The sequence below is a fragment of the Panthera uncia genome, chromosome B1 (assembly GCF_023721935.1).
Source record: "Panthera uncia isolate 11264 chromosome B1, Puncia_PCG_1.0, whole genome shotgun sequence".
NCBI classification, from domain to species: Eukaryota; Metazoa; Chordata; class Mammalia; order Carnivora; family Felidae; genus Panthera; species Panthera uncia.
In genome coordinates, this window is record NC_064811.1 from 121425513 (window position 1) to 121452587 (window position 27075).

A 27075-nucleotide genomic window follows, 5' to 3' on the forward strand; every position below is an offset into this window, starting at 1 on the left:
CTATTTTGCTCCTTCCAAGAAATATTTATTGAATATTTGGCACTGGGGGCAAGGTAATGAATAAGGCATGCCTTGTTCCTAGCCTAGGAGAACTTAAAATCCAGCCGATGCTTAACTACTTGTAACATTGTTTTGTAAGGAAAATTAAGATGGAATGTTCCAAGTAATACAAGTATAAGTGCAGTTTTGAAAGCTGGGCAAGGCTTAATTTGTCCTTATAATAGGAACTCCAGGGACTGGTACATAACAACTGATAACATAAAGACAATAATTTCTGCCCCTGCCAATATCAGAGGTATATTATCAAGAGAATTGAGGTAGTATATATCAAAACACTTCGCATCTTAGAAGCAAACAAATGCTAATATTTCAGGGAAAGTTTTATCGCTCTCACTGTCAGCCACAGTAAACACTGGATTTATTTACATGTAAGATTATAAAATTATAGACTATAAACGACTACAGAATCTTAAAGGTTTAAGTTTTAAGACTGCCCACCATTAAGGTCTGGGCAAGTTGGATTGTTGCTACATCTCAGATAAGTGCTTCTGCAGAACCTTGACATCCTTCCTGGAATTATTTTCTATTTTCCTTTCTAAAGCGTCACATGTAAATAATTAGCACTCGCATGGTTCTTTATAGCTTACAGCACACTTTCACATAAATTAACTCATTTCAGCTTATCATAATCTTCATAATCCTCATTTTACAGAGGAAAAAAACTGAGGCTGAGAAGGATTAGGGAGAATCCACTGCTACACAACAAACTGGCTGCAAACCAAACCAAAATTTTATGCCTTCTCACCATACATACCATGCTACCTTTCCACACACAGACTGTGAGGGAAAATGAAGCCAGTCCCTTCAAAATGGCTTTATAACAAAGGAATGTGTGCCTAAAGGTGGAGCATGTAACAGGGAAGGAAATACCAGTCTTAAAGGTAGCCCTAACCCAACTCTTGGGACAGATGCATTCATCCATCTGTCCAACTGAGATGTGATACAGTAAGAAATATAAGTTCGGGGGGGCGCCTGGGTAGCTCAGTTGGTTAAGCATTCAACTTCGGCTCAGGTCATGATCTCGCGGTCCATGAATTCAAGCCCCGTGTTGGGCTCTGTGCTGACAACTCAGAGCCTGGAGCCTGCTTCATATTCTGTGTCTCCCCCTCTCTCTGCCCCTCCCTTGTGTGCTCTCTCTCTCTCTCAAAAATGAATTAATGTTTAAAAAATAAAAAAAAAAAAAAGAAAGAAAAAGAAATATAAGTTCGGTCTTCCTCCTGGCATAGAGCTTCTAAAACCTTGTAACTTCCTGAGTCATAGCAGTGATGGGAACAGCTTTTACTATAATATTTGCTTTTTTTGTCCCCAGTTCCTGGCACAGAGGGTTCAGAGAGTTCCTGCATTGGTGAATGTATCCACATGTAGGGGGTTAGTATACCCCAAACTCTATAGGGACAGAAGATCCTGCATTTGGGACGCTTCTAGACCTTGCTCTATGTACCTCTGCATCTGACTTTTCATTTGTATTCTTTATAATATCATTTATGATAAACTGGTAATGTGTTGTGAGTACAGAAACAGCCTTCCTTTACCAACCATCCATTCAAAAATATTTTTAAAAATTTTTTAAAAATTCATTTTTATTTTTTGAGAGAGATAGAAAGTTAGGGGGAGGGGGAGACGGGCAGAGAGAGAGAGGGAGAGACAGCCTGCCAGGGAGCTTGATTTCTTGACTATGAGATCTTAACCATGAGATCTTGACCTAAGCTGAAATCAAGAGTCGGAGGTTTAACCACTGAACCACCCAGGCACCCCTCAAAAAATATTTTTGAGTGGCTTCCATAGACAGGCACTATTTTGGGCATTGGGGTTACAGTAGTGATCAAAACAGATAAAGTCCCTGCTCCTCTGTGATGCTCATGTTCTAGTTGGGGAAAACAGATAATAAACAAACTGACAAATGATTAAAATATCATGTGATCATAAATGCTAAATGGAACAATTAAGTATGGTAGGTGGGGAGGTATTGGTGGAGAGAGGGTATATTGTTCCATATGAAGTAGTTAGGAAAGGGCTGTCTCCTAAAATGACATTTTATTAGAGACCAGAGATGAAAGTGAAGGAGAGAGCCATGTGGAGATCTGAGGGGAAAATCCAGGCTGAGTTAAAGCCAAGTGTAAAGACTCAGGATGGTTCTTGGTGCGGCTAGAGCATCCCATTATGTGTGCCCATTCCATTCAATCTCCCACATAACTATTTCAAATCTTGGCCTCTTTCACCAAATCTCCAATACTTGTTTGCTTTTTTTTGGTCCTCTACCCCTAGCTTCACTTGCCATTTCACTGGGAAAATATAAACAATAATAAGAAAATGTATACAAGCTCCTATAGTTACAGGAACCAATTTACTTGCGTATTTGCCCTTATACCATGGCTTCCCTCCTACTACTATGGATAAACTATCTGTGCTTAGGGGGCCACACTCTCCCTTTGTGCACTAGAGTTCACCCTCTTTCTCCTATTCAAGGACATGTGTCCACAAATTCACCCTTCTTTTTTCTGTCTGAATTGTTTCTTCTCTAGCTGAATTAATATCAATGCAAATATCCTAATAATTTTGCCAACTTAGAAACAGATCCTACATTAACTTTGTTGCTGCCCCATTTTCTGCATCCTTTATAGCAGAATTCCTCAAAAGAGTTGGCGATTATCACTGTCTTTAACTCTTTTTCATTCATTCTTGAACTGACTTTAATTAGGCATTTACCTCCACATTTCTGCTGAAATAGCTCTTGTTAGGGTCCCCAGTGACCTCCATCTTGCTAAAACCAATGGCTGATTCTCAGACTTCATTGTATCTGAACTATTACCACCATTTGAAGTAGTTGACCACTCTCTCCTTTTTTGAAACACATTCTCTAAACTATTACCACCATTTGAAGTAGTTGACCACTCTCTCCCTTTTTGAAACACATTCTCTACTAGCTTCTAGGACACAAAAATCTCTTGGTGTTCTTCCTAAGCAAACTGGATATCCTTGGTGGTCTTTGCTGACTTATTATTAGAATGCCTCAGAACTCAGTCCACTAATACCTTCTCTATCCTCTCTTGGTAATCTCATTCTGTCTAACTTCAAATCCATCTCTATGTTGACTTCTCCCAAAAGTGTATCTCTTATCCAGACTTCTGCCCTGAATCCCAGACCCATATAGTCAACTGCTTACTTGATTTCTCTACTTTGATGTCTCAACGGCATCTTAATCCAAACATGTGCAAGACTGAGCTCTTTATGAGTTCCTTCAACTTGCCCAGCCCTACAGCCTTCTCTTTCTTCTCTACAGTAACTCCACCCCTCCAATTGCATTGACTTAGTTATCCTTGACTCTTCTGTGTCCTCATAACCTTCATTCAATCTTTCAGGTCTTTCAAGATCTACTTCCAACTACTTTCCACCATTTACTCAACCACCTTGGTCCAAGCTAAACTGTCTCTTGCCATGATATTGTACTAGCTTTCTAATTGGTCTTCCTGTCTCCACCTTTATCTCCTGACGATCTATTCTCAATCCAGCATCCAGAATCATCCTTTGAAAAGGTATGTCAGAACATGCTACTCTTGTGATCAGAACGTTTTCAATGGTTTTGTATCTCTCTCAAATTAAAATTAAAACTCCTTAACAAAGGACTTCAAGGACCTACATCATTTGGCCCCTGTCATGGCTCTGACTTCATCTCTATCTACTCTCCTCCTTGCTCACTGCATTCCAGCCACACTGGCCCACTTGCTGTTCCTTAGGACACCATATATGCTCTCAGGACTTTTCCACTTGTTGTTCCCTCCACCTGGAACACTCTAGGCCTTTCCTCAAATATCATTTTCTTAGTAAGTCCCACCGTGACCTCCCTATTGAAAACAGCAATTCTCCCAACCCATTCTGGCACTTCCTCCTTCTCTCTTCCTCTCCTTCCTTTTATTTTTCTCTTTAGTATGTATCACTCATATATTGTATTTTCACTTATTTGTTGGTAGTTTCTTTCCACTAGTATATAACCTCCACAACAGCAAAGATGTATCTTTTTGCTCATTGCTATATCTTTGGTACCCAGGAAAGCACCTTGCATATAGGAAGAATTCAATACTTATTACTGAATCAGTGATGAATAAGTTTAAATAACTTTGAGTAATTTTTCTATAAAACAAAGGACAGAAATGGAATGTAGGCATGATAAGATGAGATTTAATTTTTAAGATATGTAATATTACAGAATACTTATATGTTAACAGAAACGATCCAGTGATAGAAAATTTGGTAATAAAGGACAAAGAAGGAAATTGTTTTGAGTTGTATTGTTAAGTAGCCAATAAGAGATAATACAACAGGAGCGACTGGCCTTAGATGAGGGCAAAGACAGTTTATCTGCAGAAATAGGAGAAAAGACAAAGAATGTAGATGCAGGTTGGTGGGATCTTGTAAAATTTCTGATTGCTTCTAATTTCCTCATCAGCTAGTTTCTTTTCTGCATCAGTTGAGATGAAAAAGGAGAAGAGGCACTGGAGATTTGAGAAGCAAGGAGAAGGTATGAAATGACTCTCTAGAGAGTGGGAATGAGGATTAATTAGAGGAAGGTAAGTATGATCACCAGGCTCACAGTTAGTGGTCATGAATTTCAAATGAGACCAGTCAGCATGGTAGCGTGTGTTCCAGGCATGTTCAGGTACATATGCAGAAAAGGTATAGGGTTGGGTATTAGCAGGCCTGGCACTTTGCCATGCAAATATAAAGCAGTAAGAGATGAGCAAGGTTGTCGAGGGTATACACAAAAAAGTAATCATAATGACAGACCAAGAGATCTAGGCTAGGTAAGATGGGGTGTGAGGGGATGGGAGTGAGGGGAGAGTATGTTAGAGGCTTTGCTAAGGCGATAAGGTAAATAAACTGGCCATTCTAGCAGGTCTGAAAAGATTTTAATTTGGGGAGTAGGTCACAAAGACAGGAGCTATTGGTAAGAGAAAACATTTGAAAATAGGAGTATGGAAGGATGCCATTACTGGCAGTAACAAAGTCAAGGGTGTGACTATAGGGGTGATTGGCTGAGATGAAGTGGAAGGCAATCTTACTGGAGAAGAGGTCAAGAATTTAGAGGCCAGAGTATTAGGAGGGATCAATTATGTGAATATTGAAAAGCACCAGGAGGGGCGCCTGGGTGGCTCAGTTGGTTGAGCGGCCGACTTCAGCTCAGGTCATGATCTTGAGATCCGTGAGTTCAAGCCCCACGTCGGGCTCTGTGCTGACAGCTCAGAGCCTGGAGCCTGTTTCAGATTCTGTGTCTCCCTCTCTCTGACCCTCCCCTGTTCATGCTCTGTCTCTCCCTGTCTCAAAAATAAATAAAAACGTTAAAAAAAAAATTAAAAGAAAAGAAAAGAAAAGAAAAGCACCAGGAATTAATCCAAGTGTACTATTAAAAAGAAGACAAGGGAAGGTACTAATATTTTTTTGGACTCCTAGAGAGTGACCTGGGGTTCTACCGATAATTATAGCAAGGAGTGGTAGCAGGCAGTATAGGCATATTGGCCTAACCTTCAAAGGAATGAGAATATTTTGTGGAGAAGGCATGGGAAATGATCTGGAATTGGTAACGAGGTGCAAGAAAGACACCTTACCCCATTTCAAGGCTCAGTGATATGAAAGGCACCTGCAGCAGAAACATGAGTCAGAGGACAGGTTTCAGTTGGAGCAAGATGGTGAGGTGGAACATTCTAAGAGCTCAAGAATACAGAGAACTGAGATTTCATCAGTAAAAAGGTGACACAATTCACTTTGCAAGGGCTGTATTTGTTTCCTCAGCTTCTCTAACAAAATATCACAAACTGGATGGCTTAAAACAACAGAGATTTATTGTTTCACAGTTCTGGAAGCAAGAGCATGCTCCCTCTGAAATCTACAGGGGAGAATCCCTCTTGTCTCTTCCAGCTGTGACATCTGCCAGCAGTCCTTGCTGTTCGTTGGCTTGTATGTGCATCACTCTAACCTCTGTCTCATCATGACGTGGTGTTCTCCCTCTGTTGGACTCTGCTTCTTGTAAAGACACCAATATTGGATTAAGGGTCCACCCTGTGCCAGTGTGACCTCATCTCAAATAATTATATCTGCAATGACCCTATTTTCAAATAAAGTCACGTTCTGAGGTCCTAGGGGTTAGAACTTCAACCTCCCATCATGGGAGGACATGATTCAGCCCATACCAGGGGTGCTAATAAAAAACACTACATCTTTTATGGAATGTGTTCCAATTTAAGTTGCTCAGGTTTTTGTCCTACTTGGTAAATGAAGCCTGGCAATTCAAGTGTTTAAGCAATGACCTTGGTTTGTAAAATGCATGACCACCTACACAGACAAAAAATGTTATATACTGTTCATGTGATTTAAGGTCATATAACATAGACGTGTCTATTGATGTTGTATGATGATGTCACAGAACCTGTTGGGACAGCTTAGTTAGCTAGCTCAGAAGGGAAGAATTAAACTTTGAAGTTGAGGGTCTTGGAGTCTCTTTAACTATTCTTGTAGCTCTATCATTTTAAAATGTTGAACTAACCAAAGCTCACAAGCCTATGGGTCTAAGAGTAGGGGAAAGCTTGCAACAGTGTGATGTCATAATGTTAACGAGCTGAGAACATTTCTCATTATGGCTGGAAATGGGCAGAAGAAGGAGAAAAACACTCATCTGGTTCTGTAGTCATGAGCCGAAACAAGGTCCCAGAGATTCCAGACCCCGAGATACCCAAAAGTGCTATCCTCGGTCTCGGCCCCACAGTTGTGGCTGTGACTTCTTCCCAGCTCGTCTTACAAGCATCACATGAATAAGGGATGCTACTCTTCTGCAATGGAGAAAACCTAGACTACAAAGCCATTTACTGTGCATTGGATTAGATGCTCAGCTTTCTACTTGTCCTCCGACCTCACTGCAGGTGGTGGTCTCAGGCTGGACTGCATCCTGTGCCTGTTGAGGGCTGCTCCTCCCAAATCGTGATCCAAGGTCTTAGAAGAACACTGAGGGGTGATCCTAATTCCTCACATCTAGTGAGCAGGTAGGCACACGCCCAGTTTTCTCTTCCGAATGAATGCAAAGCAATATTCATTTCGATATTAATGTGACTCACTGCAAATTCTGAACTGATGAAATCCAAATTAATGAGGTTTGTTATGCTGAGGGAAGTGATCTGATGATTTGACTCTTTTTAACCTTGTCAGCATGGAGCTAGCATTTCAGAAGGGATGGGGGAAGCGAGGTTTATTACTTGAAGGTAATGTCTTTCATGAAAGATGCAGTATCCAACTGTTTAGTAGGGCATCTCTTCCTCTCCACTTCCTGCACAGCTTGTAAGAAATGAAGTCCCTCACACTATTACTCTAATTGAATTCCAACTTGGGTAATTACACTATAATTAAATAAATTTTCCCCATAGTTTTAATTCACTGACTAATAGTGCTAGTCAAACAGCTACATTTCACTCCCAGAAATGATCCCCAACTCCATTTCAGTGATGAGTGGAGTGATTTATATTTGGGAAATGTGTGTATGAAAAATGCACAGTTCATAAAATATTGTAGGTATCATTCATGATTACATATGCTTTTCTCAGCATGAGATAACATTAATTTCTATTATAATCTTTCATCTAATTTCTCATATGCATAGTGCCAAAAGAAATGACAGTTAATTAGCATTTCTTATTTTCAGAGCAATTTTTGTTTAGTTAATCAGTAGCTTTTTTTATTTCTGGAGCACATTTCATTATCCCTGGCAGACAGACGAGGTAGGTGTCACTGTTTCCCATTCTACAGATGAAACAACTGAGGCAGTATTCCCCAAAGTAAGGAAGTCGGTTGCTACAAGCCATGGAACCTAAGCTTCCTCTGGTCCCCTGGTTCTATCAAACATTGGGTCACCAGCAATCACTTTAGTTTTAGCAGCAAAAAAATAAAGAGCACATATATATTTGTGCCCTGCATCACAGGTCATTAATTTGTAATAATTAATGATTCAGCCAGGAGTCAGAGGCCTAATCAGTGGATCATGAGAACACAGAGATTCTTTGTGTCTACATGTTATTATTTGGTACAGTTCAACTGGAGGAACAGTTCAAAACGTGAGGCAAAGTGGTGCAAAAGGGTTCAAATTTCAATTTTTTTTTCCTAATGATCTCTCTTAATGGGTTGTAGGTGGCTTTTAATAAAAGATATTAAAGACAACATCAAAATACTCACAAAAAGCAGCAGAAGCAGGGGTGTTACAACGATGCCCTGAAAGAAATGAAAGAGATGATGATCATTTATCAGCCTGGAAAGCAGGACACTTTCTTTGCCATTTTAAACTCTGATGCATGGAAATGTTGATCCTTCTCACTTCCGTTTAATAAAATTGAGGTGATGAAGATGAGGGAGCCCCAGTCTTGGCTCTCCCTACCACAATGCCTTAGCATCTCTATTATAATTACTCATATTTGGCATCACTAAAAGTACCAGCGCCAATCTTCCTTAAACTCGTCTGCCCCTTTTAAGACTGAAGTTGCCTTCCATGTTATATATGGATCACTCGGGTGAAGCTGGCAAGCCTTCTCACTCCAAGGCTTTCAACTCTAACTTGGATAAAGTGCCCCCTTTCAAGAGAAGACAGGTGGTTCAGTCCCAGTTGGGGTCCTCTCCTGAGCAAAGACCACGTCAGTTGTGATGAATGAGATGTCGTGATTTTGTAATGTGAACCAATCTCCCCTAGGAAATGAGCTGGGATCTCAAAACTCATTTCACTTGATTAGACTCCATGTCTCCATGGTGGAAGGCAAGTCTTTCATCTAATTCAGCCACACAGGACCACCTCAGTCCCTCTGCCTCCCCTAGGCAGAAAGGAGCAAAAGATTTGTTTTCTGCAGTGACAGGAAACAGTTTGAGGCTGTTGTCAATGAGGCAGGATACAAGCTTTTAGGTTTCTTGAAGGTAAATCTTTAAAACTAGGTGTTTGAGTTGGGAGTTAACATGACAGGTTTCAGTTTTAGAGCAGCAGATGATTATTCGCACCTCTTAGTTCTTCCTTTATCTCTCAGCACTTCATTATGATTTATACAAGAAAAAGCATTTCATATTTTTATTAATGAATTCTACTTGGAACTTTAGTATTCCAAAGAGCCTGTTTGTGTGTGTGTGTGTGTGTGTATTGTGTGTATTGTGTGTGTGTGAGAAAGAGACAGACAGAGACTATACTGTGGCCAGGATCTAGGTCTGGGACCATTTCATTACGTCTGGAAAAAAAGTCCTTTTGGTATTTATATGAAATCCTTTCATCATTATAGTAACTAAATTCTTTTGGATGTGGCCCAGGAGAGACTGGCTTACCTTATATGAATATTGCTACTATGACTTTCTTAGTCATATACCACATGTGAAGATTCACCCATGAGCTTGTTTTATTGTTAAATAATAGAATAAATGCCTCTTTATTGAGCAAACGTTTGCAGTTGGCAATAAGGAATACATTTTAAGTATCATATTTTTAATCTGTTTGCTAAAATATGTGTTGGGGCTTATCAACTCCATTGGTGTCTATGAAACAGGCTCTCATCAGCACGTTTAGGAGAGCTAAGTGTGGAAAATAGCAAAGGAATTTTGAAGAGCTACTGTCCTTCAATGATATGGAATGTACTCAGACTTTAGGAGGAACTACAGACTTTACTAGGCCACGTGGAAATGAAAGTATCTGGCTGTTTCCGTCTACAGGGGAGCCATTTGATTTTAAGTCAATTCGTTTAAACATTTATTGAATGTCCACTTACATGCAGCACTGTTCCATTAATTAGAAGAATTAGAGGGGACTGATCTGGCAGAAAGGAAAATAAGGATATTCCAGAAAGAAGGAAGGGAACTCGCAAAGCTGTAAAAAGTTGAGCAGGTTGGTAAGAAAAGTATGAAGTGGGCGTTTCGGAGACCTGGTCACCAAAGACTTTGTGGCCAGAAGAGGGAGTTCAGAGTTGATCCCATCATCAATGGCAAACTACTGAAGAATGTCAAGCAAAGGTACAATGAGGTGGTAAATAATTTAGCATATGGAGAATAAACTGGACTTAGCTTATAAGCTAACCAGTTTTACCTTTGTTATGTATCAATTCACTCACATCCAGATAAAAGAAAATAAAAATATTAATGTTAATTATGAAACACCAATAACACTAATAACACTTCTAAGAAACAACGTATGGTATCTGTGACAGGATAAGAATTTTCAACTAGGAGGAAGGCTGAGCACTGTCACCTCTCTGAGGACAACTGTCTCATATGGAGGAGGTGGAGCCACAAGGGTGTCGTATAGTACTTGGGGACCCACGTTCTTCCTGGTGACCGCTTAATTTCCCACAGAATAGTAACAGTAGGAGTAACAATACAGGACTATCAATAGTATTTTGCTTTCAGCACTTTCACGCAACACATTTTTTTTATTTTTTATTAAAAAAAATGTTTTTAGTGTTTATTTTATTTTTGATAGTGAGAGAGACAGAGCGTGAGCAGGGGAGGGGCAGAGAGAGAGGGAGACGCAGAATCCAAACCAGGCTCCAGGCTGCGAACTCAGAGCTGTCAGCGCAGAGCCCTACGCGGGCACGAACCCACAGGCCATGAGATCATGACCTGAGCCGAAGTCGGACGCTTAACTGACTGGGCCACCCAGGCGCCCCTTATCAAGCACATTTTAAAATCTGACCTTCCCCGGTGCACCTGGGTGGCTCAGTCGGTTAAGCGTCTGACTTCAGCTCAGGTCATGATCTGGCGGTCTGTGGGTTAGAGCCCTGCATTGTGCTCTGTGCTGAAAGCTCAGAGTCTGGAGCCTGCTTCAGATTCTGCATCTCCCTCTCTCTCTCTGCCCCTCCCCTGCTCACGTTCTGTCTCTCTGTCTCACAAAAATAAATAAGAAATGTTAATAAAAAAAAAAAAATTAAAACCTGACCCTTCCCTATTGAAGGAGGTAGGGTACATAATAGTCCCGTTTCATAGATGAGGAGACTGGGGTTCAGAAAAGTCAAGCAAATGGCCTGAAATCACACTGCAAATAAATAGCCAAAGGCAAAGCCTGGATTTGAGCCTGCTTTGCCCAATTCCAAATCCAGAACTGATTCCACTACACCACTGGTCCTCAGTGATAGGTTTCAGCAGCCAGTACGTTTTTCCACAGAGTTCTGTTTAGGACATATATGGAGTGATTAGTTGCAGTATGATCTTGGTCTCAAGGTGATAAGCAATTCTTAAAGATGACTTTATTGTGGAAGGCAGTGCACTATTATCTGCAGATTTTCCTGCCTTAATATGTCAGCTGTATAGTTACCAACACACAAAAGTTTCTTTGCAGTTCTTCCAAAGACTTAAGATGTTTGTTCCTAAAATATTAAAAATTTCCTAGCAAACAGGATGTATTTTCTAATTCTGGATTCAAGATTCCTTGTTACTTTCTCAAAAATGTTGTTCAATTTCATTAACTAAGACTGAATCGTTAGTGCTGAAATCTGTTTTTTAACTGTATTAGGAAATGAATCAGTCACAATGCCGCTAATCCCAGTAAGCGCACCGTAAGTTTTAGTGAAGTCACTATAATAATTATCAAACTACTAATAGCCACCATTTACAGAGCACTGATCTACATCAATGAGGACTTCATGAATGTTATCTTCTGGAACCGTCACAACAAGCCTGGGAGGTAAGCACCATTATTATCCCCCTCTACTATGGAAGGAAACTAAGTCTCAGAGATACTGAGTGAAGTATGAAGAGGCAGTGCCAGGAATTCAATCTCCATCTCCCTGGCTCCACAGCCTGTGAGCCTGACTGATGTAAATAAAACCTTTGCAGTTTTACCCTATTTCCTCAGGGTTATACTTTAAGAGTAAACCGGAGAGGAGCTTGAAACTCAGTATGTCTTTTTGATGACATGAAACAAATTGAGAAAGAAGCCTTTGTGTGACACGGTTGATACATTTTTTCAAAGTCAGGTTTTTTACAAATATCAATGGTAAAAAGGGTGAACTGAAAATGTAAACCGTAACAGCAACAATCATTGGAAGATAGAAAGTCAAATAAACACGTTATTTTCTCTTGGGTATGCAGAAGGCTCAATTTGATGGTCTCTTTTCTCTTTTCCAAGTAAATCCTATGCAAATGGATAAAACCAAAGAGGTGGTGGAGGAGCACTTCTAGCAAAAGATGTTACTCCCTCTGCTTGCAGATTCAAGGTCAAGACATAGTTTTAGCATCCTTGCAATTGGGAGGGAGTGTTAAGCTTTCTGATTGCAACACCTGAAGAAGTCAAGTCACAAAGTGACTGGCTTTGATTGTCTCTTTAAAAAAAACCTTCAGAAAATCCATTTACACCTCTGATGTGACTCACTGGGTGAATATATTTCAATGGCTTTAGTGGAAAAGAAAAAAAAAAAAGTGTCAAATCTCAGACACTAAGATTTAGTCACATTAAATTACAAACCAAAACAAAACCCAAATAACAACAAAAACAACAACTGTAAATGCACCTTGCTCTCAGTTGTAGTACTAGCTAAAAAGGCAAAACTTAAGTGAATTATCATTTTTTAAACATAGAAAACGTTATCAAAAGGTTTTACTGCAACAACTATTGTGATTGCACAGAAACAAAAACTGACATGGTAGGTTTCTGTCTCCAGGATATTGAACGTTAAGTCTTGGAAAAGGTGCTTTTTATTTTTTAATTAAAGGGCAATAAATAACTCAATGTTTACAGAATGACAGAAACTCAGTTTTGCAAGGGATCTTAGACCTACCCTGGTCCAGTCCTCATCTGAAGTGTGACACCCTCGGTCTCCCTCACTGGCTCACCAGTGAGGTGAGGCCATGATGGCTGTGCTTTTGCCAGAGAACCCACAGAGAGGCAGTGTTCTTGTTCTGAAGACACACATTGACCTGGATGAAGCTTTTTCATAGCAGGGAAGCTCTTGCTTATAATTGATCCCACACCACCTCCCGATCCCACACCACCTCCCCTGTCTCCCTGTCTTCCTCTTGGAGCAACTTAAGGCACATCTCACCCCTCCTGCCTTGTGATGAACTTTGAACTGCTGCTTTGGAGTGATATAAATAAAATCTCTGCACTCTTCAACTACTTCCTCAAACTTGTATTTTAAGAATAATACTGAAGGGAGCATTGGGGTCCCCACACTAAGTTTCTTCAGGCTAAAAGTCCTTAGCCACACCTCCACCACAACAGTGTTCCCCAGAGGGTAGGGTTTTGAGGCTTCTTAGACATAATCTCATTCAGGTAAATATAAGAGTCCACAGCATTCGCTTAATGAAAATTGACCAAAACTTGGAAATGTCATCCTGGTGCATTGTCTCACAGGCCAATCCAAGGATTATTCAATTACCTAGAGAGACATACCTTTGTTTGGTTTTTGTTTACTACTGATTAGGGCTCAGAAATTACATGCTAACTTATCAAGTGTTGTCCAGTAGATTTAGAAATAATTTCCGTCTAGTAGAAAAAACAACCACCACAAAGGTTATGGTCTTATTACCCTATAGGTACTAGCTAGTTTTGTACTTAACATACCAAACTTATTTCGGTATTCTTTTCTGATGGATTATATCATCCCCACTTCTATAATCTTTTAGAAATCAACTTTATTATCCTGCTGGCTCCCTTATTACTCAGTTAAATAAATGTTTGACATGTGCTCATTCTATATGTTTTCAATTTTTGAAAATTCTACTTTGACAGCTCCTTTACTCTAAACCTTGAATTTAGGTTAATGCAAAGATCACCTTTTATTTTTTAAAGGATTAATGCCAACTAAAACTCCCAGGTTGTCTTCACATTTTGTCTATGGTCAGTACACAGTGATATCTTAAAAAGTTACGGAGAAACTTATCCTTTAAGAATGAAATTATATTGGTGGCTAAGTTAGTTAAACGTCTAACTTCAGCTCAGGTCATGATCTCACAGTTTGTGGGTTCGAGCCCCGCATCAAGCTCCACGCTGGTGGTGCAGAGCCTGCTTGGGATTCTTGCTCTGTGGTCTCTCTCTGTCCTTCCCCTGCTCATGCTTTCTCTCTCTCTCTCTCTCTCTCAAAATAAATAAATAAACTTTTTTAAAAAGAATGAAATTATGTTGAGCCAATATGGAATGAGTTAGACTGGCCAATACATCCTAAGCAATACATTATAAAGTAGCGGTGGGAATTTTAGAGACATCCAAATTTAAACAAAATGGTCAAGATACATGGTCTCCAGAGAATATGACCTGATAAACATGAATGTCAGAGTAAATAACTGTATAAACTTCATAAACTAAAGACAAAGGCATTAGAAGCCTAGCTGGAAAGAAAGTTGTGGTTGATTGGTGGGTAAGGGCCTCTTTCCTCTCCTCTGCCTGTATGTTCCTCTTTAAAATTGGACCTTCATAGAATAAATGCCTCAACATCCCTCAATTAAGCATTTCTCAGTATGTTCATCGCTCGGCCAGGGAAAGAAGGTATCCTAGCAGCTGACACGAGCATTCTGGTCTGTTCACTAGGCACAGAACACTATAGTAAAGGCACCTGCATCAGACTATTTGAGCTGGAAAACACCAGTCACTAAAAACATTCAGTTAATTCTCTCTAATCTGAGTCCATGTTTGCCAAGAAAATGTTGAATCATAATTTTGTTTTTCAAGTAGCATTTTTGATAGGAACAGAGCACAGTGGCTAGTTGACCCTAGGCTCCTAAAATACACCCATATTGAGGTGCGCTAAACACAGTGAGTTTCTGGACCTGAAAAGCTGTGGATCTATTTCTGGATTGTGGTGACTCCATTTGAGCATGTTACCCTATGAGGCCTTGCAGAAATGACAGCTGGCTCTTCTCAATGATGTACATTTAATTAAACAAACATTTACTGAGTGTTAACCATGTATCAAACATCATGGGAGCTGAGGAGAAAAGGAGTCCAAAGTCTCCTAAACACTTAAAAAAAAACTTCAGTCATTTTGAAGCGGACTTTTACATGAAACTCTAGAAAATAGTTTCTGTAAACTCCTTGGCTTGTCTTTGAAGGCTATCTTGGAAGACCTTTGTTTTTTCTATCCTATTTTCTCCTCCTACAACCACTGGTGAGCATTGTTTATGTTACTAATGCATTTGGAATAATTTTTGGTTTTTCAAGCTATGTCTCTGATATGATATGTCCATATTTGATCTTTAATTTCCGCCATGGTCCTTGCCCATACAGAGTTCCCATTATAGAAAGCGGCTCTATCCATCCTTCTGGAACTTCAGCACCTCTATTGAGAGATACCTCTACCATCTTATTCCCAAGAGACTGAGGTTTCTTCAGACCAAAATTAAGGGTCTTATATATATTAAGTGTGGTTAGATTTGGCCTATTATCTTTTGAAATTTTTGATCTGTCACTGATAAATTCAGCAAATACCTACTTAGTGACTACGGTGTCAGGCTCCATTAGATGAGGAATAGTGGTGAATGAGACATGCACAACTGATACCCTTGGCGCTTTACAGAAGACAGAAAAGTGATAATGATAAAATGGTGAGTGTTTACAATCACAATCTCAGTGTGCAATGAGAATGCTTAGCAGGTAGATGAGAGAAGTTCAGATGAGAACTGAAAGCAGAATAGGAGGGAGTCATGTCGCACAGCCCAGGAGAAGGGGCATGGAGAAAGAAAACATAGGGAGGGAGAAGGGGCTGTACAAAAGCTTTGGAGGCAAGAAGAACATCAAGAAACTGGAAGTAAAGGGCAGAGTGTGAGGAATGCCATGTGAGACATAAAGCTAGAAGCCAGATGGAGAAGGAAGGCCTAATAATCCATGGTAAGGAGTCTGGCTTCATTTCCAAGCAAGGGGAAGCCACTGAAAGAATTATGGAGGCATGGTTACAGGGGAAGGGCCTGGGACCAAGGGCTTGATGATATATATCTGTGTTTAGGTAGAAATCACTCTGGGTGTACTTTAGAGAAGAGTTTAAAAGGCTGAAAAATTAAAAGAAGGGAGACTAATGAGGAGGCTCTTCAGTAACCCAGGCAGGAGTGGATTTAGGCTAAGGTGATGGAAGTTTAGTGATCATGACAGAGATATAACATACTCAAGAAGCAGTTGAAATGTAGATGGTAGATTAAATATTGAGGGAGAGGTGATGATAAAAAACAAGGAGGGAGGACCTCTCAGTCTTCTAAATGAAGTGATTTTTTGGCCCAAAGAGTGGCCACTTACTGTTCCACTCAGTAAAAATGGAATAATTACTGAGCCACAGTAGAATTGGGATATATAGATTAATTTTTCTTGGGGAACATGATGAATCTGAGGTGTCTACAAGGCCTTCAATTAGAGACACTTTAAATAGTTGGATATATGGGACAGAAGCTCAGACTGGTGTGGACAGTGGCTACAGATGAGTGATCCCTCACTATATAGTTGGTGGCTTACTATTACAGAGAAGATAAGAAGTTAAGGAATAGAGAATACATATTGAAGCTCAGAGGAGGCCTAGCAGAAAACAGCTGGAGTGACTAGTGTGGAAGTTAAGCTGGAGTAGATTGAGCACTAAGAAGGAAGAAGAGAGAGAGAGAGACAGTTTGGATACTCTTTCAAGAAGTCTGGCTGTAGAGAGGGGGAGAGAGATACAGCTATAACCTGAGGGAATATGAGGGAAAGGAAATTTGTTGGTGTTTGTTCTGTGGTTTGTTTGCTTTATTTTAGAAAGGAGAAGCTTGAGGATTTCCAAAATTCATAAAGAAGAATCCAAGCAGGCAGGAGAGTGGAGCTTTAGAGAATAGAAGGGAATGTATGTATTACCTGAAGGAGGAGGGGGCAGGGAAAGAGTCCCAGGGCACAGCTGCAGGGTTTAACTTCAGGAAGGAGGTGGGCTGACACCTCTTCATTGTAAAATGGGAGAGAAGGATACATTAGGTACAGATGAAGACAAACCTGTGTGTCCTTGATATTAGAAAGTTGAAGGAAATTCCATTCAAGGGCTTCTATTTTCTATATTAAGTAGGAGGTGTTTGAAGTGTTTTACCAAGCCAAGGGGGAGACAGGTTCAGGCAGGGGAAGTCAGTGACTGGAAACTGGTGCTATGACTAAAGGGAGTGGGTGTCTAAAATAGTGAAGGGGCTGGGATTTCACCATCCCGTGAAGTTAATAAGTTAGCCGGCCATCATTTCGTGGGTGCTGGAAGAAGACACATGACTCCTGGGTCAGAGCCACAGGACTGTATCACTCACAGGATAGCAAGCAGCCTGAGCATCAGTTTCCCTCACCCCCAAGTCAAGTAGGGCAAATGGGCTCAGATGGATGCCTGCCCTACAGTGGGTTGCATTACAGAAAAGGAATACTGAGTTTAGGGAATCCAAAGCTTTTAAAATGGACAGAAAGCATGCCTACCTTTTGTTCTAGAGGGGAATACTATCTTTATCTTTCCAAGGCAGTGAGCAAACCTGCCATTTTCTCCAGAGGGAGATGCTATTTCTATCTTTCAAGGCCATTCACTCTAGAAACATCCCTGAAAAGACAGTTGAGAACAAAGGTCCGTCAGTGCCTCCAATCACAAGATGTACAGAAATGTGAGAGACATGTGGAGGATGGTCTTCCAACAGAGGAAATTTTCAGCAGGCCAACCCAGTTCATACTGGTCATCTCAACAGTTGAGCTATCAAGCTCATTATTGCTCCCTTCAAACATCATCATGTATACAGTAAGATGACAATTAGATAGTCATTTTTAAGTGACCAGAAAAACTTCTCCAAGATGACACTGATCCTCTAACATTCCTTGGACACTATGATTAAAATAAGTAAGAGTTTAGCCAACTGAACTGACTTCCAAGTCATAATTCACTCTCTCTCTCTCTCTCTTTTTTTAAATTGGAAACTTTGCTAAGTTTATGTTTGAAATCTAGATCCTCGCTAGACTGTACTGTGGTCTACGGACCAGCAGCACTGGCCTCAAGTGAAAGCTTGTCAGGAATTGCTGAGCGTCAGAGCCCATCCCAGACCTACTATGTCATCATCTGCATTTTTAACAAAACTTCCAGGATATTTGTTGACACATTAAAATTCAAAAAGAACTGATTTAGGGTCTACAGCAGGGGTAGGCAAACTTTTCTGTACAGGGCCAGATAACAATTATTTCAGGTTTTGCGGGCCATACAGACTGTTACAATTAGCCAACTGTGCTACTATGGCTTGAAAGCGACCAAAGCTAACAAGTAAATAAATGGGCATGGTCAAATTTGGCCCACGGGCTGTAGTTGAGACCCCTGCTCTAAACTGTTTTTGGGTTAGCAGTTATATATTTTTTAAATTTTTTTTTAAACGTTTATTTATTTTTGAGACAGAGAGAGACAGAGCATGAACGGGGGAGGGTCAGAGAGAGAGGAGGACACAGAATCTGAAACAGGCTCCAGCCTCTCAGCTGTCAGCACAGAGCCCGACATGGGGCTCGAACTCACAGACCGCGAGATCGTGACCTGAGCCGAAGTCGGACGCTTAACCGAATGAGCCACCCAGGTGCCCCAGCAGTTATATTTTAAAAAGAAGTAAGCAAGTGTAACAAGCATTTACTTTTAATAACTTGGTATCTGGTGAACCCACGCCAGCTTCTAAACATCACAGCATGTTCCTCTGTAACTGCTTATACCACACTACTTAATTGCCCATTCTTTAATTTTTCTCTAGACTGAAAACAAAATTACCAGTTAATAGCGTGTAAAATCTACTTTCTTCTCCTTTTTGATATTTGCAGTGACATTTGCACATGCCCAGCTGCTGATTCTACCCCTTTTCTTTATGATTTCTCAAAGACAGCGATTCAGCAATCTCAAATGTTAGTTTTCTCAGGACCCTGTGAAGTAATTTGTCTGGGTCAGAAGATAGAGTCTGCTTATCTTGGGCCTCCTTTCCTTTTGCCAATATTTACTTTACCATTTCTAATCTGAAGACTATTCTCTTTGCCAAAGATGATGGAAGCAAAGGGAAGGGCCAGGCAGAAGGGGGACGAATAAATAGCAGGATGCTGAATCGTAGGCAGAATGTGTGGAGGTAAGGGTCCTAATATCCAGAGCCATATGAGAAAAGAGATCAACACAAGAGCAGAAAAGGGAAATAACACTTACATCGCTAGTTAGAATAGAGTGATAGATGTTAAAAGTTGAAAAACAGTGTTCAAACTCATGATTTTTCTGTTTACTTTTTAGCTGAAAAAGTAAATCCTCTTTTCAGACTATGTAAACTCATAGACTTGTATTAAAACTATGAACTATTGTTTTTTTCTACCTAAATTAGGAGTAATACAGACAATCTGAAATTCAATTAAAGCCTAAACTGAGATGCACGTGGGAATTTTCTGCATTTTTCAAGAACCTTTCATATAAATGTTTTCTACGCTTATAGATTTAACATGCAATAAATACTTTTCCAAAGAAGCCTCTTAAAAATGCTCATTTGTAGAGTATAGATCAGACCAAAGAGGTGGCAAAGGAAAGTAAGTCAAAATTTCTCATTTGATGACACAAGCTTTCATAGCTGAGCAGTGATTTGTCAAGGTTCAATCTGGCCTGCAGGGCCCCACCGTGGGCATACAGCTGCCATCTGGTGTGTCGTGCTTTTCTTTTCCCTGGGAATACATGCGGCAGTCTATTAAGGATCAGCAGCAGCACAACCAGCATTATATACGAGAAGCCCAGCTCTCTTCAAATGTCAGGAGGATGGTTCCACATTACCCAATGGTCAGCCAAGTTTCCTGAATCTTATACATAGGAGCTAGTAGTGTTTCTTGTTTTAAAAAAATTTTTTTTACATTTATTTATTTTTGAGAGACAGAGCACAAGTGGGGGAGGAACAGAGAAAGAATGAGACACAGGATCCGAAGCAGGCTCCAGGCTCTGAGCTGTCAGCACAGAGCCGGATGTGGGGCTCAGACCCACAAACCGTGAGATTGTGACCTGAGCGAAGTCAGATGCTTAACTGACTGAGCCACCCAGGCACCCTGTATTTCTTGCTTTAAATCACTGCTTTGGTGACACCAAATATTACCATCATGACAACAGCCAACATTTATTAATGTAAATTATGCACTAGAAGCTGTGCTATGTGCTTCACAAACAACACCTAATTTTAAATTCCAATAAGTAAACTGATTGTCCCAATTTTATAGGTGAGAAATGAGAAACTTATAGATAAGACTATGGCTAAGCTGTAGGAAGTACAAGCAGGCAGAACCCCAGCCAAAGAAATAAGAATAACAGTTGAGAGGTCAAGAGATGGTCCAAGGGGAGGAAAAATTGTTAGAAAGGAAAAAATAGAGCAAAGGAGGAAGTAGGAAACTTAAAAAGATATTCAGGAAATGGATGGTAGGAAACCAATGTAAAATATGTAATATAGGGGCACCTGGGTGACTCAGTCTGTTAAGTATCCGACTTTGACTCAGGTCATGATCTCATGGTTCATGAGTTTGAGCCCGGAGCCTGGTTCTGCACTGACAACGCGGAGCCTGCTTCGGATTCTCCGTCTCATTCTCTCTCTCTCTCTCTCTCTCTCTCTCTCTCTCTCTCTCTGCCCTCCCCTGCTCATGTTCTTTCTCTTTCAAAAATAAACATTACAAAAGAAAAAAATCTATAATATAAATTAAAAATGGGTTCAAAGATTCCAAATACAATCTGCCAGTGGTGTAGGAATATATGAAAAGAATGCTTCAAGGAACTCTCTCAGGCCATGAGAATAGCACTGAATATTTATTACCCATTGACTTAAAAGATTTAATGTGTATCTGCCATTTGGCTCATTGATGCCTTTAATAGAACAGTACACTTGGCATGTATGAGGTACTCAATATATTTTTTGCTGAACAAGTGAATGAATGTGTATCCACAATGCTTCTTTCAGGGAATAGCATATCCATTTGATAAGAAACACACACTTTCTGAAATGCTTTAGAACTCTTATGTCTGTAATAATAAGAAGACTAGCTGACATTTACTGAATGCCTACTCTGTAGGATTCCAGAACTGTTCTGTGCTCTTCATATGTACTAACTCATTCAATTCTCACCACAAGCCTACGAGAAAGGCACCATTATGATTCCCACTGTACAGAGGAGAAAAGGGAGATATACGGACAGAAGAACTATATAGAATTCCCAAGCAGGAAGTGACAGAATGGGAAGCATTCTGGGAAGCTCCAGAATCCACGGTCCCTCCCAATCATGTGTTTACATAGTGATTAGGAGTTCTTTGAGAAGTTAGAAATTGCAGAGAATTATTTTTTTAAAAAAATATTTATTCATTTTAGAGACAGAGAGAGAGAAACAGAGAGCATGCACAAGCAGGGGGACGGGCAGAAAGAGGGTGTGGAAGTGGGCTCTGAGCTGACAGCTGCAAGCCCAGTGTGGGTCTCAGACCCACAAACCACGAGATCATTACCTGAGCTGAAGTCAGATGCTCAACCGACTGAGCCACACAGGCACCCCAGAGATAACAGAGAATTCTAGCTAAAAGGGATCTCCAGAATAATTTGCTATCTCACTTTACAGATTACAAAAGTTGAGGCCCAAGAAGGCTGGCTGTAACTTTCACCTACAGCCTCAGAGTTAGTTGGAAACATTAGGAAAGAGACAGTAAGTGGCTTGAATTCCCTGCCCACTTCTTCACGCTGCCTCCTATAAGTCAGCTGAATAGAGAAAAACTCACATATAGAAGACCTGAAAACTATCACTCAACACTATATTATTTATCATACGTATCAAGCAAAAAAAGACATAGAAAATAAAATTAGAACAGGTGCTACTTTCCTCCCAAAAAGGCTCATGAATTTCGAGCAAGGCTATGGGAGAACATTTGTGCAAAATTCTGCAAAAGCAGGAAGAGATGTGGGGTTGGAGGAGAGGGAAAGTATGAGGTCAGTGAAGATAGAGAAAGGAGGCAATGAAAAGTGATCTGTGGAGATTTGGGGAAAGGGCTTTTAATGATTGCCTCTGGATGTTAAAGTAAACATATGGAATAATTATACATTGATTTTCTTTTAAATACGGCATTCAAAAGAACAGTGTAATCAAAACTAGGGTTTAGACTTACAGCTTGACCATAAACAAACGACAAACAAAGAAACAAAAAAAACCAGTCTATGTCTACACATGTGAAATGAATGGGTTTGGCACAGGTCATCCATTCCTTTTGGATGCGTCTAAATGACAGCACACACCGCCGTTAGATCTAGCTGCGACGATCAATACCGAGTGTAATGATGGACACAATGAATGGAGACAGCTGCACTCCACTTGCCTTGTCTCATATATCAATGGTCTGCTTTACTCTGGTTTTTATAATATTCCTTAGCTAAAAGCCGTTCCTACAGCTTAGAAAACTGGCCCTGAACTTTGTGATTCAGAGAGGCATGAGGTGGGAGAGGTGGGGGAACTTATCAAGGGTCCTAATGAAGGCCTGCTCTTCACATGAACATCTTTAGTCTGCAAGCCCTCTCAACCCTACCAAGGCAGAGGCAGTAGGATTCTGATATTCAAGCTGACTTTTAGGAGTCATCTTTCCCAACTCACCCCCCACCATCAACATGTACTTTTAACAGGTTTCTCCTAAGTAACATGTTTATTTTTGTATCAGTGGGCAGGAAAGGAAAAACATACAATGTGATATTGGGGTCTGAACAAGATGGATCCTAGATCCTGAAACTCTCTAGGCCAGTGCTACCCAAAGCATGGCAGAATTCCTAGAGGGAGAAGGAAAAAACAATGATGAAGTGAGGAAGAACACTCTCTTATCATTTTATTACAGCTGGTAAACAGACGTTGTCATATTATGATCATGTGCTTTTTCTGGTATAAAAAGTTCAGTAATTAATACAAGTAAATCACGTCTACAAAATTGAATTTCATCTCATAACCCAGGAAAATGCAAAGGAGCTAGCTTGAAATTTTTTTAGTGCTTAGACTTTTATACCCCAAATTCCCAGGGTAAATTGCTAAAGAGGGTCCTCATTTTTGGCTACATAATTATGTACAGCTAATTCCTCTTCATGTTTCACCAAAGACTCATTCCTACACAATTACTTCTGGATCAACACTATTGGGTGTTGCCACTAAAGTGTTTTTAAGAAGGAGGGGTGCCCGGCTCAGTCAGTAGAGCATGCAATTCTTGATCTTTGGGGTTGTAAGTTCAAGACCCATGTTGGGTGTAGAGATTGCTTAAAAAAATAAAATCTTTAAAAAAAAGAGTTTTTAAGAAGGAATAGCCAATGTTTCTACTCAGAAACGACTGTAAGTATGTTCATATCAGATATTTATTTTTAAATGTCCTCTGCTAACCACTTCTATATCTTTGGAAGTAAAAATACCAGAGAGCAAGAAGTGATTATCTGGTAAATTACACCAATGAATTTAAGAGTCTTTAAGAAAATTGAAAATCTATGTCAATATAATTTTTCTAGTTGCCCAGTAGAGGGCAACTTCTACACACTTTGACAGCTATAAAAAAAAAAAAAAAAATCTATGCACACCACATCAGTAAGACCCATTGTTATGTTTAAAATAAAACAATACAGTTATGTCTGTGAATGGATTTTCACTAACAGGTAGCTATAAAATGTCACAAAATTTTAAATATGTAATTAGGAATTGAGTATAATTAACAATGAGTAATTAGCATTTTATTATTAATATAAGTGTTATTGCAGGAACTTTAAAGTGGCAACCATTTAGGTCACTATGATAGAATTATCAGTAACTGAAATATAAAAGGCAAATGGTGAGAGCAGTGTTCTTTAGTAAACATTTATTTATTTATTTATTTATTTATTTAACATTTATTTATTATTGAGAGACAGAGACTCACAGAGCATGAGCAGGGGAGGGTTAGAGAGAGGGGGAGACACAGAATCTAAAGTAGGCTCCAGGCTCTGAGCTGTCAGCACAGAGCGAGATGCGGGGCTCAAACTCACAAACTGCGAGATCATGACCTGAGCTGAAGTCGGTCGCTTAACCAACTGAGCCACCCAGGCGCCCCCTTTAGTAAACATTTTGATTGAATTTCATTATGACCGAGTTCCAAATACAGCTAATGTGAATGCATAAAGTCTTATTAAGAACAGACCAAAAAAAGGCCATAACACAAACATCTCAGAGTATAACTGAATGCTTTTGTTATTAAGGATCTTGAAATAATACTTATCAGTTTTCATGTTTTAAATGGCATCAGATAGAAGAATGTAACCATATATATATATACATACACACCATATATATGTATATATACACACACCATATATATATATGTATATATATATATATATATATATAGAGAGAGAGAGAGAGAGAGAGGGAGGGAGGGAGGGAGAGAGAGGGAGAGTAAATTTCTACTATAATACATCTCCTTACTATAGATTTGGACACAATATGATTTGTTCTATTCACTCACTCATTCAACACTTATTTACTGAGCATTTATTATGTGCCAGATACTATTCTAGAAGTAAAGGATACAGTGTGACAAATCTGACAAAATTCTCTACCTTATTGGAGTTTATACTTCCAATAATTAAAAATAATGTGTCATAAAGCCTTCTGAAAAGATAGATCTAAAACACAGATGCTTACCATGTCTCATACTGCTAGTTTCTTTATTATTAAAAAAGGCTTTGTTTTTATTACAAAGAAATAATACAAGGAAAAATGAAATGGTTCATAATTTAATACTCAAAGAACTCTTGCTGATGGTAAATAATGTAATACGTGAATGTAATTGGAAAAATTTTAATTGTATAGAAAAATAAATACTGAAAAGTAAAATTTTCTAGTACCTCACTCACCTCCAGAAATGTTAACAGCTTCCTGTGACTCCCTCCAGAAAAGAAAATAATATATCAGTATTCATCCATCTATCCATCCCTCTACCTACTCATTCATCCATCTGTCTTTCTTAAATTGTTCAAATGTATACAGTTTTCTTAAGAGAATCGTACTCGACACAGTATTTTTCACATAGCTTTATTTTTCTCACTTCACTGCACTTCTTGGAGTGCTTTCCATGAAAGAATATATAAGTGTACCTCATTCTTTTAGTTGACTCATTTTATTTTTTTTAATGTGTTAAGTATTTTAGAACATTCCATCTCTAAATACCTCAAATTCTAGTTTGAAAAGAGATTATACAATTTTGTCTGAAATTGATAAGAACTGTCGTATGTGGTGTTAATTAGTATAGTTTAATCTATGAAGACTGGGAATTCATGAACTTCAAAAAGAAGCCTGGAAAAATGACCTTTAATATATTATAGAGCAGCAAATTAAAAAAATAAAAGGAATCAGCAGCTGTTTTGGATGAAAAAGCTTACCAATAACTCCATGAGATCACATACGATGTAACAATTTTCTAAGGAGTATCTTTGGTTGTGAACTAGAAATATTAGTAAAAATTTTTAGTAGTACATTTTTATAATACTTCTGTTATAAAATCAACATTTAAAATTTCCACTTAAAGTTTTTAATTGAACATATAAGTATTACTTTCTCTTATTCTATTTTTAATACTGCTTAAACCCCATGTTTACTTCAGTGCCATATTTGATATTAAAATATGATCAGAATTTTTAAATTGACAAAAGTATTATGCAAAATAAAATACAGAGCACTAGGTGGTGCTGTGGGACCTTCCAGATAAACCAATGTTGCAAAGTTCACTAGATAAATTAGTTGTGGAGCTGATTCTGTATATTTAAATGTACATTAAATACTGTTTCTAGATAAACCAATGCTATGTAAATAATAAAAATGAACAATGCAAAAAGCAAGTTTTGATAGATGACCTCAGGAAGACATGACCCCTTTTATAATTGCATACCTTAACTCCTATGTTAGGCTGTTTAAACATAATTATATAACAAATGTCACTTTTGAGGCATGCTTCTCAATTAATTGATATTTTTCACCTGTCCTAATGATATTTTTTCATAAGTCCAAGAGTGAAAAACCTAACAATTATATATTCTTGTCAAATAATTTTATATTAAATATCTATTAAATATCTATTAAAAATAATGTGTCATAAAGCCTTCTGAAAAGATAGATCTAAAACACAGATGTTACCATGTCTCATACTGCTAGTTTCTTTTTTTATTATTAAAAAGGCCTTTGTTTTTATTACAAAGAAATAATAGAAGGAAAAATGAAATGGTTCATAATTTAATACTCAAAGAACTCTTGCTGACATTAAATAATGTAATACGTGAATGTAATTGGAAAAATTTTAATTGTATAGAAAAATAAATACTGAAAAGTAAAATTTCGTATGCCACAGTACAGTCATTTTCTTGGGCTCTATTTTTCTGTTCTCCCTAGATGTGACTACTTGTTGTAGCAATGTTTGTTCAAATGCTGAAATCAGCCAGACAGAAAAGGCAAATGCATGAATCAGGCCACATGTGAAATGGTCGGGAAACCGTAAAATAATACAAAAAACAAAGAGTGTATGCATTCAAATTCAGATGCAAAACAAAACCAACACACACACACACACACACACACACACACACACACACACACACCACTATACAGGTCAAAGAAAGCACATCTGTGGTCACATTGTAGCCTGTGAGCCATTCTTTTGTGGGCTATGACCAAGCTCCAACATGTCCCCAACCACTTATCTTTGAGTGACAGGTCTTAAAAGAAAACTTAAGAATTTCAGTTCAAATGAAAGGGTGCAAATGATGTTTTAGCCATTTTTCTGGATTTTTTTTTTTTTTAATCACATATGTATGTCTCTCCTTAAAGAAAGAAATTCCTGGGGCATCTGGATGGCCCAGTAGGTTAAGTGCCTGACTGTTGGTTTCAGCTCAGATCATAAACTCATGTTACTGAGTTCCAGCCCTGTGCTGACAGCACGGAGCCTGTTTGGGATTCATTCTCTCTCTCTCTCTCTCTCTCTCTCTCTCTCTCTCTCTCTTTCTCTCTCTCTCTCTGCCCTTCTCCCCCCCATAAATAAATAAACTCAAAAAGAAATGTTTTTAAAGAAAAAG

At 39.0% G+C, this 27075-nt stretch overlaps 1 protein-coding gene across 2 annotated transcripts in view; it reads right to left on the minus strand.

Annotated features, from left to right (window-relative positions):
* The window catches only part of SLC10A7 (solute carrier family 10 member 7), a 251551-nt gene that overhangs the window by 62496 nt on the left and 161980 nt on the right, over nt 1-27075 (minus strand). For both annotated transcript variants that reach the window (XM_049632259.1, XM_049632258.1), the window contains one exon: nt 8269-8304. In XM_049632259.1, the coding sequence (XP_049488216.1) occupies nt 8269-8304 (36 nt within the window). The remainder of the gene's footprint in view (nt 1-8268; nt 8305-27075) is intronic.